This window comes from Sturnira hondurensis, unplaced genomic scaffold, assembly GCF_014824575.4.
Source record: "Sturnira hondurensis isolate 20B ecotype Veracruz unplaced genomic scaffold, ASM1482457v3 Scaffold0021555, whole genome shotgun sequence".
NCBI lineage: Eukaryota > Metazoa > Chordata > Mammalia > Chiroptera > Phyllostomidae > Sturnira > Sturnira hondurensis.
The window spans coordinates 2562995-2577436 of NW_028094186.1; the positions used below are offsets into that span (position 1 = coordinate 2562995).

At 51.2% G+C, this 14442-nt stretch overlaps 1 protein-coding gene across 1 annotated transcript in view; it reads left to right on the plus strand.

Annotated features, from left to right (window-relative positions):
* The window catches only part of IFNLR1 (interferon lambda receptor 1), an 18800-nt gene extending 4791 nt beyond the window's left edge, over nt 1-14009 (plus strand). Inside the window, exons 3-7 of the mRNA XM_037032909.1 lie at nt 7016-7203; nt 9183-9325; nt 10825-10984; nt 11291-11430; nt 12356-14009. Coding sequence (XP_036888804.1) covers nt 7016-7203; nt 9183-9325; nt 10825-10984; nt 11291-11430; nt 12356-13105 — 1381 coding nt within the window. The 3' untranslated portion in view covers nt 13106-14009. The remainder of the gene's footprint in view (nt 1-7015; nt 7204-9182; nt 9326-10824; nt 10985-11290; nt 11431-12355) is intronic.
* Nucleotides 14010-14442: the final 433 nt, after the last annotated feature.

The window sequence follows — 14442 nt, forward strand, 5'->3', positions numbered from 1 at the left end:
CCCCCCCCCCCCCCCCCCCCGCTTTAGAGGTGAGGAAACTGAGCTCAGGGAGATGCCACGATTTGCCCGAGGAAGCCAGTGATGGAGCCAGAAGAAACTCCCGAGGCTGTCTGGCCCCCAGACTTGTGCTCTTCCCATTCCACCATTGTCCCTCTACCCATAGCAACAAGATGGGAATGACAGGGGCCTTGGCTTGGAGGACAGACTGCAAGAGAGCTTAGAAAGAAAGACCTCTATCAGGAGGCGGAGAACACCGGACACGTACGGGGGAGTGCTGTGACGTCAGCACTGAGACCATGCATCAAACAGGGCTGCTCTCACACAGGCCTCTGAGGAAAGATGTAGCTCCGGTCTGCAGCTGAGGAAACCGAAGCAGCCAGAGCACGTTTTGCTCTGAGTCACTCCGCTGGGAATAGTGGAGCTGGGGTAAATGGACTGAAGACTTGAAAGTCCATCCTCTGGACCCTTATCATCTTTTCCTTCCCTTTTATACTTTTTAAACCTCTGTGAGAATTGCAAAATGATACTATTCTAATTGTATTTTTCGTTTACTAGTTGGGATTATTTTGTAAAGCGATCCTCCCTCCAAGTAGTGTTTGATCTTCAGAGGTACTTTTCAAATAGGCAAGACAGGATAAATGCTTGGTTTTTTATTTATTTACTTTATTTAGCTCTTATTTACCAGTATTCAAGACAATGAACTGGTTCCCTATCATCTCCCGACGGTGACTGATTCCTTTTTTTATCATCATTACGAACTCACGTATTTAAACATATCTGGTGGTTTCAATCTGTTGCAACTTATTCCACTCAAGGAAGATTGAACTGCCCCATCTTCGGCTAGCAAAAGTCTCATCCAGCTGCTCCTGAGTCCTTTGAACTTGACCCTAGTAGTCCCTGCCAACTTTATTGCTGTCTGTTATGACAAGACGTTCCAAGTTCATCTGCACAATCCCTGAGCTAAACCCTGGCTCAGCCCTTTCTCCGTTTAGTAGGAAGTCGTTTTAAAGGACACAGACCCAAGCGCTCACTGGGCTGGTCGCTACGTGGCTGCTGCTTTCAGATCTTGCCCTGACTTCTCACCCGAGGGCTGATTAAATCTACAAGTTGCCACCCAGATCACTTTATCAAAAGATTTTTTTTTTAGCCACACTCTTGGCGTTCTCTCAAGAATGTGTTTCTCATTTTTTTGCAACATGCATAGGCTGAGATTTTTCAAATCTTCAGTTTTTGCTTAGCGTTCCTTCTATTTATCGCTCTCTTCTCTCACTTACCTATAAGCAGGGAGGAGAAACCAGGCTACTTCTTTAACACTTTGGTTAGAAATAGTCTCAGCTAAAGGCACAGGTGTGTCACTTTAAACTTCTACCTTCCACGACACACCAGAGCAAGATGCTAGTGTCTGCCACTAGATAAAGCGGCCACATTCTTTGCCACTTTGTAACAAGGATCACCTTGCCTTCAGTTTCCAATGACACGCTCCTCCTTCCCACCTGAGGTCTCCCCAGAAGCACCTGAAAAATCCATTTTCCTGCCAACGGTCTTTTAAGGCAGTACTGACTTTTCCCAACACGCTCTTCAAGACTCTTCCAGCCTCTACCCATTGCCCAGGCGCAAAACCACTTCCACACTTTTAGGTATTTGTTACATTACCGTCCCACCCGGATACCTAAAAATCTAAGTTTTAAATGTTAGTCTTTTTAACTGAGTTTTGCTAGGGCTGCCATCACAAAAAAAAATCACAGACTGAGATGGGGACAAGGCTAAACAGCAGAGATTCATTTCTCACAGGTCTGGAGGCTGCCAGCCCCAGATTAAGGTGTTGGCATGTTTACTTCCTCCCGAGGCCTGTCTGCTTCACTGGCAGGTGGCCACCTCCTCACCTGGCCTTTTCTCTGTGTGCGCTAGCATTCCTGGTGTCCCCTCCTTTTCCTATAAGAATGCCAGTCTTACTGGTTTAGGGCATTAAACTGAATTTAATTTTTTTTTCTATCCTCACCAGAGGATATGCCCATTTACTGTAAAAAGAGGGGAAGGAAGGGAGAGAAACATCATTGGGAGAGAGAAACATCGGTGGGCTGCCTCTCTCACATGCCCCAACTGGGGGCCAAAGCCACAGCCTAGGTATGTGCCCTGAGTGGGAATCAAACCCATGACCGTTTGGTTTATGCGAGAACACTCCAACCAACTGGCCACATGTTCTTAAAAACTTAAAAAAAAATACATTTATTGATTTTAGAGAGAGAGGAGGGGAGAGAGAGAGAAACAGTGATGTAAGAGAAGAATTGATTGGTTGCCTCTCACATGCGCCCCAGGTGGAAACAGAACCTACAACCTAGGTAAGTGCTCTGACTGGGAATTGAACTAGCGACCTTTCAGTGTGCAGGACAATGCTCCAACCAGCCACACCAGCCTGGCTGAATTTAATATTAATTACATCTTTAGAGGTCCTGTTTGAACACAGTAGTCCCACTTTATCCATGGTTTTGCTTTCTGGTGGTTCAGAAACATTAAATGGAAAATTCCAGGAATAAACAATTCATAAGTTTTAAACTGCACTCCATTCTGAGTTGTGTGGTGAAATCCCGCACCATCCCACCCCATTCTGGGACACGAATCATCCCGTGGTCCAGCATATCCGCGCTGTGTCCTCTACTCACCTGTTAACCACCTAGTAGTCGTTGTGGTCATCGGTTTGTTTATCGGCAATTGAAAGGCCACATTCACATAACTTTTATTACAGTGTGTTGTTGTAGTTGTCCTACTGTATTATTGTTGTTACTGTCTTACTGGGTCCAATTTATAAGTTAAGCTTTATCGTAGATGTGTATGTATAGGAAAAACCATATATATAGCCCTGACTGGTGCGGCTCAGTGGGTTAGGATTCGCCTCACAAAGCAAAAGGTCACTGGTTCGATTCCGGGTCAGGCCACATGCCTGGGTTGCAGGTTTGGTCCCTGGTTGGGGTGCTTACGAAGGCAATTGATCAATGTTTTTCTCTCACATTGAAACTTCTCTCCCTCTCTTTCTCCCTCCCTCCCCCTAGCTCTAAAAAAATAAATCTTTTTTAAAAACCACATATCAATATATAGTGCTCGGTACCATCTATAGTTTCAGGCATTTGCTGGGGGTCTTGGAACACATTCCCCGTGGGTAGAGAGGGACTACTGTACGGTCACATCAGGGGGTAGGGTTTCAACATACAAATATGGAGGGGAACACAATTTAGTGCCTGATAAATGGACTTCTATTAAATTTAAAATTTGGCTCTTCACAAAAGGAAAATCTGAAGAAAATGAAAAGCCAGCAACGGAGAAAAATATTCACAATATATACATTGACAGAGGACTTGTTTCCAAAATAGAGAACAGTTACATCTCAACAATGAGAAATTGCCCAGAAAGAGTTGACAAGTCCCTTCGCAAAGGCAGGTGTGTGAATGGCCAATGAGCACATGGAAACGTGTTCAGTGCCTTTAGCCGTCAGGGAAGTGTGGAGTAGAGCCACGGTGAGACGCTGCTGCTGCACGCCCACCAGGATGGCTGCATTTCAAGGGCTGACAGTGCCGAGCTCTGGGAAGCACAAAGAGTAACTGGGAATCTCAAACATGGTTGGCGAGAGTGTACAAAGGCACAGTCCGTTTGGAAAATAGCCGGTCAGCTTCCTGTGGTTACAGACTCAAATCACCAACCCCTCCAGGTTCTCGGCCTAGATCTTCACACAAGAGGAATGAAAATGTCCGTAAAAGACTCGCACAGGCTCACAGCAGCTCAGATTCCCCACAGCCCTGTTACGGACTGAGTCGTGTCCCCTCCCCCCACGTATATTTATATGTTAAAGCCCCATCGCCCATGTGACTGTATTTGGAAATGGGGCCTTTAAAGAGGTCATTGAGATTAAATTTGGTCTTAAGGGTGCAGCCCTAACCCAGGAGGAGAGTGTCTTTGTAAGAAGTGAAAAGGACACCAGGGACACTCACACACAGAGAAAAGGCCATTAAGGACACAGAGAGAAAGAAGGCGGGCATCTGCAAGCCGAGGGGAGAGGTCTCAGGAGCAAGCAGACACCTTGATCTTGGACTTCCAGTTTCCAGAACTGTGAAAAAAAAAATTCTGTTGTTTCCAGGAGTCCCCATCCTTTTTGGCACCAGGAACTGGTTTCATGGAATGGGGTAGGATGGGCGGGAGCAGGGGGCCCTGGGGTGGGGGCCAGAAGGAGTGGAACTCAGGCACTAATACCTGAAGCTTTGCTTTGCTCCCGCTGCTCGCCTCCTGCTGTACGGCCCAGTTCCTAACTGGCCACAGACCGGGACAGGTACTGGGGCCAGGGGATCGGGCACCCCTGGAGGCCACCTAGGTTGGTGTTTTAATCATGGTGGCCCAAGCTGACTAATTCATCATCAGGTTTCTTTTCTTCAGTGGTGAAGGTTTTGGGTGTCCTTAGAAATGTTTACCTGACTCAGTCATGAAGATACTCCTCTATGTTTTCTAGTCATGTTTTCTAATTTTAGCATTTACATTTCTGGTTTTTTATTATTTTTAAAACTTTCCTTCTGCCCTGGCCAGGTGGCTCACTTGGTTGGAACATCAACCCTATACGCCAAGGTTGTGGGTTCAATCCCCAGTCAGGGCACATACAAGAACCAACCAATGGATGCATCAATAAGGGGAACAACAAATCGATGTTTCTCTATCTCCCTTCCTCTTTCTAAAATCAATTTTTTAAAACCTTCAAAAACAAGGACTTTCCTTCTTTTTCTCCCTCTTCCTTTTAAGACATTATCTGTTGCAGAACTCGCCTTTGTAGTCTAATTTATTCAAAACACCTAGAAATTAGGTTTTTTAAAAATCTCATTTTTTCTGAGCTTCTGTTTTATATTTTTCTTTCATGTGTTGTATCATTTCTCAATGTCTTTTAGACTATTTTGCAGGAGTAGGTTATGGTTTTGATCTGTTCATGTATAGGGGTTTTTTTTACATGAATTTTTTGACTTCTTCAGCTGATTGCTTATAAACTTCTTAATTGCTAGCCTCTCTTATTTTCTGTTATAGGTATTTAAAGCTATGTGTTACCCTCTAAGCATTACTTAGCTGTATCTCATACATTCTTATGTATGTTTATTTTGTAATCATTTAGTTTTAGGTATTTACAAATTTCCATTATTCTTTCTTTGATCCATGGGTAATTTTAAAACGTTAAAAAAATTTTATCTTTCTTTAGTTCTCTGTGCATTAGTAATTTGTAACTGGATTATTTTCAGTCAGAGGAAACAGTTCATGAGATAACTATTCTTTGAAATTTCTTGAGGGTTGCTTTATTTTTCTTAATACTTGTTAATATTTTTTTAAAGAACATATTTATTTATTCTTAGAGAGAGGGGAAAGGAGGGAGAAAGAGAGGGAGAGAAACATTGATGCGCCAGAGAAGCTTCACTCGGTTGCCTCTCGCACACCCCCATTGGGTGTGTTTTGCTTTGCCGTTCCTACCCCCGAGCTTTCGCCTGGCTCCCTTCTCAGCACTGCGGCCTCAGCTTCCTGCTGCCTTCCTGGCCTTTCCTGAGCCACCTTTGGAAGGCAGTTGCTCCCACACTACTCTGCTAGCCCCTCATTTACCAGCTCCTGCATTTACCCAACCTGCAGCCTTTTTGTCTGCGGGATGATGCCCCGCCCACCTCGCCAATCAGAGCCATTAATATTTTTAACATCCGTAAGTGTTCAAATGTGGCGTGCCCAGTGTGTTCAGCTTGTTCTCTGTGGGCTCATTAGGCCAGCTCATTAGGCCATTATGTTGTTCGTTCTTTACATATTAAAATTATTTTTCTTTGTTCAAGTGTTAATTACTGAGTAGTTGTGTTAAAAATCTCTCGTTATACTTATGGGCTTTCTGTTTCTTCCTGTAGTTTGTCTATTTTTGCTCCAAAACATGTCCTGAATTTAGCCCCTCCTCGCTGAGCCTGCCACCGTTCTTTCTCCAGCCTCCCAGCTGGATTATCCGGGATCTTTTAAAAATCTTAATTAGATCCTTCCCCCTATTCAGAACCTACCAGTGGCTTCCTATCACACTTGGAATAAAATCCAAACCTTACCCAGATGGTGAGGCCCACCTGCCCTGCCCACTGGCCTCTCTGTCCTCATCTCCAGTCTGTCCTCAGTGTCCCCCTTCCTTGTCCACTGGGCCTCGGCCACCCTGCGCACCTTGCTTTTGTCTGGATGGGTCAAGGTCCCTCGTGTCACAGGGATTTTGCTTTGCCGTTCCTACCCCCGAGCTTTCGCCTGGCTCCCTTCTCAGCATTGCGGCCTCAGCTTCCTGCTGCCTTCCTGGCCTTTCCTGAGCCACCTTTGGAAGGCAGTTGCTCCCCCACTACTCTGCTAGCCCCATTTACCAGCTCCTGCATTTATCCTGTTGATGTGCCAATGATCTCTTATCCCCGCCCACCAGAGTGTAAGTTCCCAAGGACCTGGTCTGTTGTGTGCTGCTGATTCCCCAGGAATAATGCCCAGAGCTCAGGTCCCTTCCGTGGACCTCAGTGTCCTCAAGAGGTTGGTGTCAAGGACCTGCCTGTCACCTTCTGAGGTCCACACAGCACCCACCGTGGTGGCTGGCACACGGCAGGTGGCCAGTCCGTAAGTGCCTCAGTCAATAAACTCATGGAAAATTGTCACCAGTACTAGTAATAGCAGCGAGCACAGCGGCCCTTTGAGGGAGGGATGACAGATGGGGAGACTGAGGCTCGGGAGTGGTTACCTGCGTCAGGTCCCAGAGCTAGTGGAGGCGGAGCCACAGCTCCCACCCACGTGTGTCTCTCCAGAGCCTGAGCTCCTACCTGGAATGTTCTCACTCTGTCTCAGCCAGAGGCTGGCTGCTTGGACAGATGGATGGACGGATGGAGGACAGATGGGTGGGTGAATGGCTGGCTTAGGCAGAATGGAGGGGACACACGATCGCATGTCCTCGACGTTCCCTTGCCCCAGGAGGCGGAGTTCATGGCCCAAGCTGTTCTGTTTCCTCCCTCAGCTTTTCAACAACCCCCAGACGGTGGCGAAAAGTGGAGACGTGTGCAGGAACCAAAGAGCTGACGTGCTCTCTGATGTGCCTGGAGAAACAGGACCTATTCAACAAGTTCAAGGGGCGTGTGCGGGTGGTTTCCCCCAGCGCCAAGTCCGCCTGGGTGGAGTCCAAGAACCTGGAGTACCTTTTTGAAAGTAGGTCCGTGGGTAAGGGACTGAGTGGGAGGCTCTCTGTCCCAAAGCTTGGCTGGGTGGCACGACTGTGCGGCCATCTGCCTCTCAGGTCCCCAAAGCAGAGAGTCGTGCTGTGGGCCAGATGCCCTGGGCCCCGGGCCCTGTCCACGCAGCCTGACCTTGTGACAGGGAGGTCGGGGCGGGGCACCAGTGCCGACAGTTCAGCTTGTACCTCCTACCATGACAGTCATTGTCTTCTATTGAACATAGCCTTGGCCATGAACTAGACAGGCCCTTTATAGACTTCTTTCTATTTTTTATGTTCAACCTCTCTCTTTATAAAACAAGTTTTTAAAATTCTAGTTGCATAAGTAATTTCTGTACACTGTAGAAATTTAGGTGGAAAGAAGATAAAAATAGAGAGGAATACACTCCCCGTGCTTCGCGCATTCAGAAGTCTCCAGTGTTAACACTGAGTCAGGAGTGCACTCTCCCCCCGGGGTATATTTTATTTCTAATTCTTGCAATGGACCTGTGGAGGTTCGTTTTCATCCACCCAATTTTTACAATATAAATAAAGCAATACTCACAGAAGTTAAGCAACGTGCCAGGAAACAGCTAGGAAGCGGTGGAGATGGAATATGACTCTGCATCTTTCGGAGCTTGGACAAGGTGTCGGGACAGGCCAGGAGTGAGGCAGGGCAGTGGGTAAATACTCAGACAACTGCTGTGTGGAGCCGAGATAGAGCTTGAAGGGAAGGGAGCGTGGGATTGAATGAATGGACGGGAGGATGCTGGGTGGGTGGATGGGTAGAAGGAAGAAAGGGATGAAGAGGCAAGGAGAAAAGAAGCAGGGAGAGGCTGGAGGAGGGCACAGTGGAGGAGGGAAGGAAGGAGGCTGGGCAGAAGGACAAATGCTGACCAGGCAGGAAGCACGTTTGAATGGAGGGGTCGAGGATAGGGAGGAGAGGCAGGTGGGCGGATCGGCGGTCAGAGAGCGTGAGGCAAGGCTGGCTGCCTGCCGAGGACTGGAAGGGAGGGAGGCAAAGGAGGAATGGACAAACAAATGGCAGAAGGAGGTACACGCAGGAAAGTTATATGAAAAGGAAAGGGTGACTGGCTGGGAAGGATGGAAAGGAAGGATGGGAAGATGGGAAGAAAGGCTGTCTGCCTAGAGAATGACGGACGGACCACTGGACAGGCTAGATCGACAGGGACGAGAGACAGGAATGGAGAGGAAGACGTGGAGGGAAGGTTACTTTTTGAAGAAAGTTCTTTTTGCCTCCTCCTCCCTGCTGCTCTTCTGATTCTTTGGCAGCACACCCCAAGCCTGAGTGACCCGTCCTGCATTTTTCTGCCCTCCCCTGAGGCCCTGGTCACTTTCTCTGTTGGGTTTTGGTCGTTTGTATATTTCGTCTCCCCATAATTTCTCTCAGCTCCTCCAGGTCAGGATCCATGGAGGCCTCATCTCTCCATTATCCTCAGCTCCCTGCCCAGAGCTTACTGCAGAGTCGGCCTCCCCTGGACGCTGACCAGCAGCACTGTGACATCTCCCAGCACTGTGACATCTCCCTGTGACATCTCACAGGGAGCACACACTTGTGCTGTTTGAAGCCACTGAGTTTGTAGTCAGATGTTGCCACAGCCCCAGGAAACTGACACACGAGGGCAGGCGTCTGGCAGACCAGTGATATCGGAAGGGCACAAAGGTGGGAGGGACAGCGTGAATAAAGGCAGGGTAACTGTGAGCTTGGCCGGGTCCTTCCACCTCTCTGAGCCTCAGTTTGCCCTTCTTTAAAATGGAAATGGTGACATCTCCTCCCAGAGACACTGCAGGGCTTAAATAAAAGGGCTGGGAGAAGCTTGATGCACAGCAGATGTTGGACACCAGTGTCCGGTTCCCCGTTCCAGGGGCTGGGTTCAGACTTGCCTAGAGGCAGGGGGATGGGCACGCCGTGGCCCCCAAAGGGCACTGACAAGTCCTGCTCTGCTTCTGCCAGTGGAGCCGGCCCCGCCCATCCTGGTAGTCACTCTGACAGAGGAGATCCTGAAGGTCAACGCCACATACCAGCTGCCCCACTGCATGCCCTCAAAGAATCTGATGTATGAGGTGGATTTCTGGAAGGAGGAGACTGGGAACAAGGTGGGAATCTCCTTTCCTGCCCTGTAACTATACCCCCTCCCCTCACTGCCCCACCAAACCCCAGGGCTCCTCACCCCGCCAGCCTGCTACCTGCATACCGCCTCCAGGAAGCCTTCCCCACCCACCCCGCACTCTGGGCATACTCCCGACTCTGCATGGTGCAGGTGGCCTGTGGCCCACCCCTGTTCTTCTCCACCCAAGAGGCCGAGGGCAGGGCATCCTGTTCCTGCACCTTACAGGTGGTAACAGCACAGCAGTCATCGAACTAATATTTTTTAAATTGTAAAACTTCTTTTTAACAATAAAACCTCACTAAAATGGGATGAGCTACAGGGCGCCTGCTTACCAAGCCACCAGAGTCATTGTAGAAAAATCAGAAACCACACAGAAGCTCTAAGGGGGAAACCGAAAGTACCAGAGGCAACCACAAATAGCTCTTCAGTGCCTGTCCAATTCCAGGCCTGTTTTCTGTGGGCGTGTGTATGTTTGTCTGCACGTACTTGTGTGTGGCGGGGTTGGCCAGCGTTTTCTGTGAAGTGCCAGAGAGTAAATATTGGCGGCTTTGCGGACCGCATGGCCTGACACAGCCACTCAGCTCTGCACCTGTAACACAAAAGGCACCAGAGACAATAGAGAAATGAACAGGCTTAGCGGTTATCCAGTGAAACTGGTTACAAAGAAGCTGGCACCCAGATTGGCCCACAAGGCTGTGTAGTTGGCTGAGCCCATCCTTTCTGATTTTTTCTTCCCCTGAACATCCATGCCCGTGACGCCCTGCGTCCTCTGATTCCCAGGGTGTTCCTCGTCATCTGAGGTGGCCCCGGGCCTTCACGGGCCTTACGAAGAGTCTGGACGAGAACTGACTGATAGAAATAGAATGTGAGCCACATATATGGTTTTCAGTGTTCCTCGTTAAATGAAGTATAAGGAAACAGGTGAACTTAATTTTCATAATATAGTTCATCCAATAGAACGTATCATTGCAACATGCACTTAATATAAAAATTATTGAGGTACTTCACATTCTTTTTCACTTAGCCTTTGAAAGCTGGTAGGTGTTTTATACTCAGAGCCCATCCCAGTTTGGACAGGTCATGCTTCAGATTCTGGGGAGCCACATGTGGCCAGTGGCTACTATGCTGGAGAGGTATCTGCCATATTGGACAGTGTCTGCAATGGCTGGATGATGCCTCCCCCCAAATAAGTTGGGAGGCCCTTAGGGTAGGAGGAATATGCCCCTCAAAGTGAAGGCCAGCAAGGCCCTGGTCAGGGGGCAGAGCGCAGGGAGTGACCTTGAACAGCAGGGGTGCCTTTGACCCCAGACCATCTGTGCCTCGACAGGGCAGAAAAGAAACCAGATAGTGCTGGGAAGTGCTTCCCTAATACCTGAACTTGAATGCAGGATCACAGCTGTGTTTTGCCCGCCAGCCCCACCCTACCTGCCCGTGGAAGCCGTTCCCGCAGCAGGTCTGCTGACCTCTGCTTCTTCCTCCAAACAGACCCGACTTCCAGCCACTCACCACGGCCAGGAAGTCCAGATCCCCCTCCAGCTGGGGACCAGCGGGAACCACTGCGTCAGTGCCAGAACCATCTACACCTTTGGGGATCCTAAATACAGCGAGTTCTCCAAGCCCACCTGCTTCTCCCTGGAGACCCCAGGTGGGTGCAAAGTGGGATGGAATCAGAGGTTTTTCCCCTGAGCACCAGATCTTTGTAAAACAGGGGTTAAGAGTATGAGTCTAGAGACAGACTCGCCTGGATTAAAGTCCAGCTCCAGCACACTCACTGTGTGTCTTTGGGCAGCTTACATAACCTCTCTGAAACTTGGTTCCCAGTCTGGAGCATGGGTTTATTCTCATGAGGATGAGTTAGGATGATGTGTGTCCTCGAGGCCCTGGGGACACCTGCGGTTGGTGGGCTGGAGCCACTGTCACTGTTTCTGCAGTGGTTGCTGCTTTTCCCTAGGAGTCAGCTGGGCGTCCCTGGTGCTGCTGCCGCTGCTGTTGGTTCTCCTCGCGGGGTGTGTGATCTGGAAGAGCTGGGGGATCTGGAAGAGCTTCGAGGGGAACCCCTGGTTTCAGCGCACAGAGAGGCCGCAGGCTCTGGTATGGCCAATCGGGGCTGCGCCTCTGAGGGGACGGGCGAGACCCCGAGGCAGTATAGACAGACCATCAAGATGGCCCCAACTGCAAAACATCTCCTTTCTTTGTATCTAAGTGTCGCTGTTAGTTAAATAACTTCATCTCTTCTAAGATTTGTCAGACACCCAGAGCAGAGCCCCCAGCCTTGGGACTCAGGGGAGATGCTCAGGAGGGGGAGCGGGGAGAGCAGTACCAAAAGGGGAAATCTTAGAAGGGTCCCCACACTTAGTTCACAATCTGACCCAGGGCAGGTCTTGCCCAGGCCGACCCTGGAGTTTCCACACTCATCTGCTGGGTCATTGCCTTAGAATGTGGAGGCCAGCGAGGGTAGGCAGGTGAAGTCTGGTGAGGTCAGGGGGTCAGACTTGCTCAGACGGGGGCAGCTGGGCCGTAGGTGAGGCTCAGGGGGCACCCGGGCTGGGTGGGGGCTTTGAGAATGGATCCCGAGGATCCCTGCCATGTGGGAGGGAATATTTGTAAACTTCCCTCCAGCAGCCAGCACCTGCATCCTGGGGGCCGTCCCTGGCCTCTGGCGTCCACTCTGCCCATGCACGCGGCAGGCTGCAAGTACCAGGGAAGTGGCACTGCCTCCACCCCCCTGCCCCCACCACCTGCCTAGTGGCCTCTGAGATTCCGCTCCTAGTGCCCAGCAGGGTCCAGCCCGGCTGCCTTAGAAGTATCTCGCCAGATGACACCTGTGATTGAGGCAGCTCCCCCAATCCTGTCTGAGGTGCCCACTCCCTTGTCAGCCCTTCCTGGGGTCACTTCCCAAAGAAACCATTTCCATGCTCATCCTCGTCGCAGGGGCTGTTTCCAGGGGACCTAGTTAGAATAGTCAGGCTTCAAGAAAGCCTGCACTTCCTGTTCTTGTCTCCTCTGCCCACATCAGGACTTTTCTGGACACAGACACCCTGTGGCAACCTTTCAGCCCTGTGGCCCCGAGCCCCTGGATGGCTTGACCCTCTGTCCCCAAAAGGAACTGACCAGAAGGATCAAACTGGCCTCCAGGGCCAGGGCCCCAGCCACCGTGCAGGCAGGATCCGAGAAGGATGGTGCTGAGGAAGAGGACAGCGAGGAGGACACAGACGACAACGTCAGCTTCCAGCCCTATGTTGCACCCCCTCGTTTCCTGGAGCAGGAGCACCAGACCCCGGAACAACCTGAGGAAGGGGTCCAGGTCGAAGGCTGTCCTGCATGGGATTCTTCAGACAGAAGCTGGGCCAGCACTGACGACAGGGCCAGCACTGTCGGCTCCTCCCCCTCGGACGGGGCTGGATCCTCTGGCTATCTGGTCAAGAAGGGGCTGGACGGAGGGCTGGGTGAGGATGGGTGTCAGGACCCTCTCCCACTCTCCAAATTCTCCAAGGACTTGGGTTCCCTGAAAGAGCTCCAGAGAGATGACCTCTCGTCCTGGGCTGGCTGGGACTCCTCGTCACCAAGACTGAGACTGGTCCCCGGGGAGCCTCTGGTTTCTTTTCAGACACTGACCTTTGGGTGGGACAGCGGCACGGAGGAGGGGGAGGAGGAGGAGGAGGAGGAGGGCGGGAGCGAATCAGAACTTGAGGACAACAGTGCTGGCAGCTGGGGGACTGACAGCCTCCAGAAGAGTAGGACACTGGGGCATTACATGGCCAGGTGAGCTGTCCCCCAGCTTCCTGCCAAATAGGTGCTACTGAGCTTCCCAAGGACCCAAGATGCCGCTGAGACTTGAAAGCCTGAGATCGTCGTCCCTGGGGTGGCAAAGTGTTCTCGCAGCGCTTCCCAAACCCCAGCTAGAGGCTGTTTGTCCATCCGTCCCGTTGAGCGGTAAGGAGCCACCTCGCCCTAGGACCCACCGGCTATGGGCGGAGCTCCAGAAGGACTGGAGAAGAGGATGGGCTGGGCTCTGATCACCCCACTGTGCCTGGGGTGAAAGGTCAGGTGAAAGAATCATCCCTGGGCACAGGTGTGGCCGGGTCACAGTGGACTTCAAGGGCTGACACCACCAGGGGCCATCTGGGTTGCGAGTAGGACGTTCAGAAGCACGGCTGTGCCTTCTCCGGCACCCTCCCCGCCAAGTCTTGGGCTCCTGATTCGTGAGTCCCCTAGGGCGGGCCACAGTGAGGAAGAACCTCGTTGACCGACGGTGTTGGAGGGGAAGGGAAAAGCGGCCATCAGCCACATCAGCGTCTCCATCATGGAACTGCACGCGTTTGCTATCGGGCCAACCTGGGCCTGATCCCTGCTCTGCCATTGCCTGGTCATGTGACCTGGGTAAGCACCTTCCTTCTCTGAGCTAGGGTTTGCTCACTTGCACTGCCACCTAGAGTGTGGGGAGGGCCTGGCGCTCTCTTCCTGGTGGCTGGGGGGTTCTCCACCTGCCCGGGCTCTGGGGAGACTGCTGGAAGTCTCCCGCCATGGCCTTCAACTCAGAGGGCCTGGGAGCACTCACCCCTCAGCTTGTCTCACCTCTCGTCTACCTCCTGTCTTCCCCCTTCGCCGTCTCCACCTCCTGGTCAGGAAACCCAGCCCAGGGGGCTCTTGGTCCCTCTCTCTTTGCCCAGTGGAAAAACAAATGGTGCGTCTTCCAGAGGGTTCCTGTTTGTTGGGGTTGGGGCAACAGCTGGGCAGGAATGGGACCCCTGGCTGTGACCCTGCTGCGGACAACGCTTTGACCCTCTGGCTGGCCACTGTGGTTATAAAAAAAGTCCCATCTCCCCTGTCAGTTACGAGAAACCAGCATCTTCCAGAAACAGGCCATTAGCAGACGGTAGTGATGGGTGTTGGCTTCGTCCACCTACCCACCACAGACAAGCACGGCAGAGTCTTCACCCGCAGGGACCACACTTCTGTCTGAAGCAGCTGAGCAGCTGACTTGCCATGTTTCCCTGTGAGCGTGAGCTCTGCGGTCTCTGGCCAGCTGGTCCGTCCCCTGTCCCCTTGGCCATGGCAGCAAAGTGCTGAGGTCACAGCAAGGACTTCCCTGGGGCCCAAAGC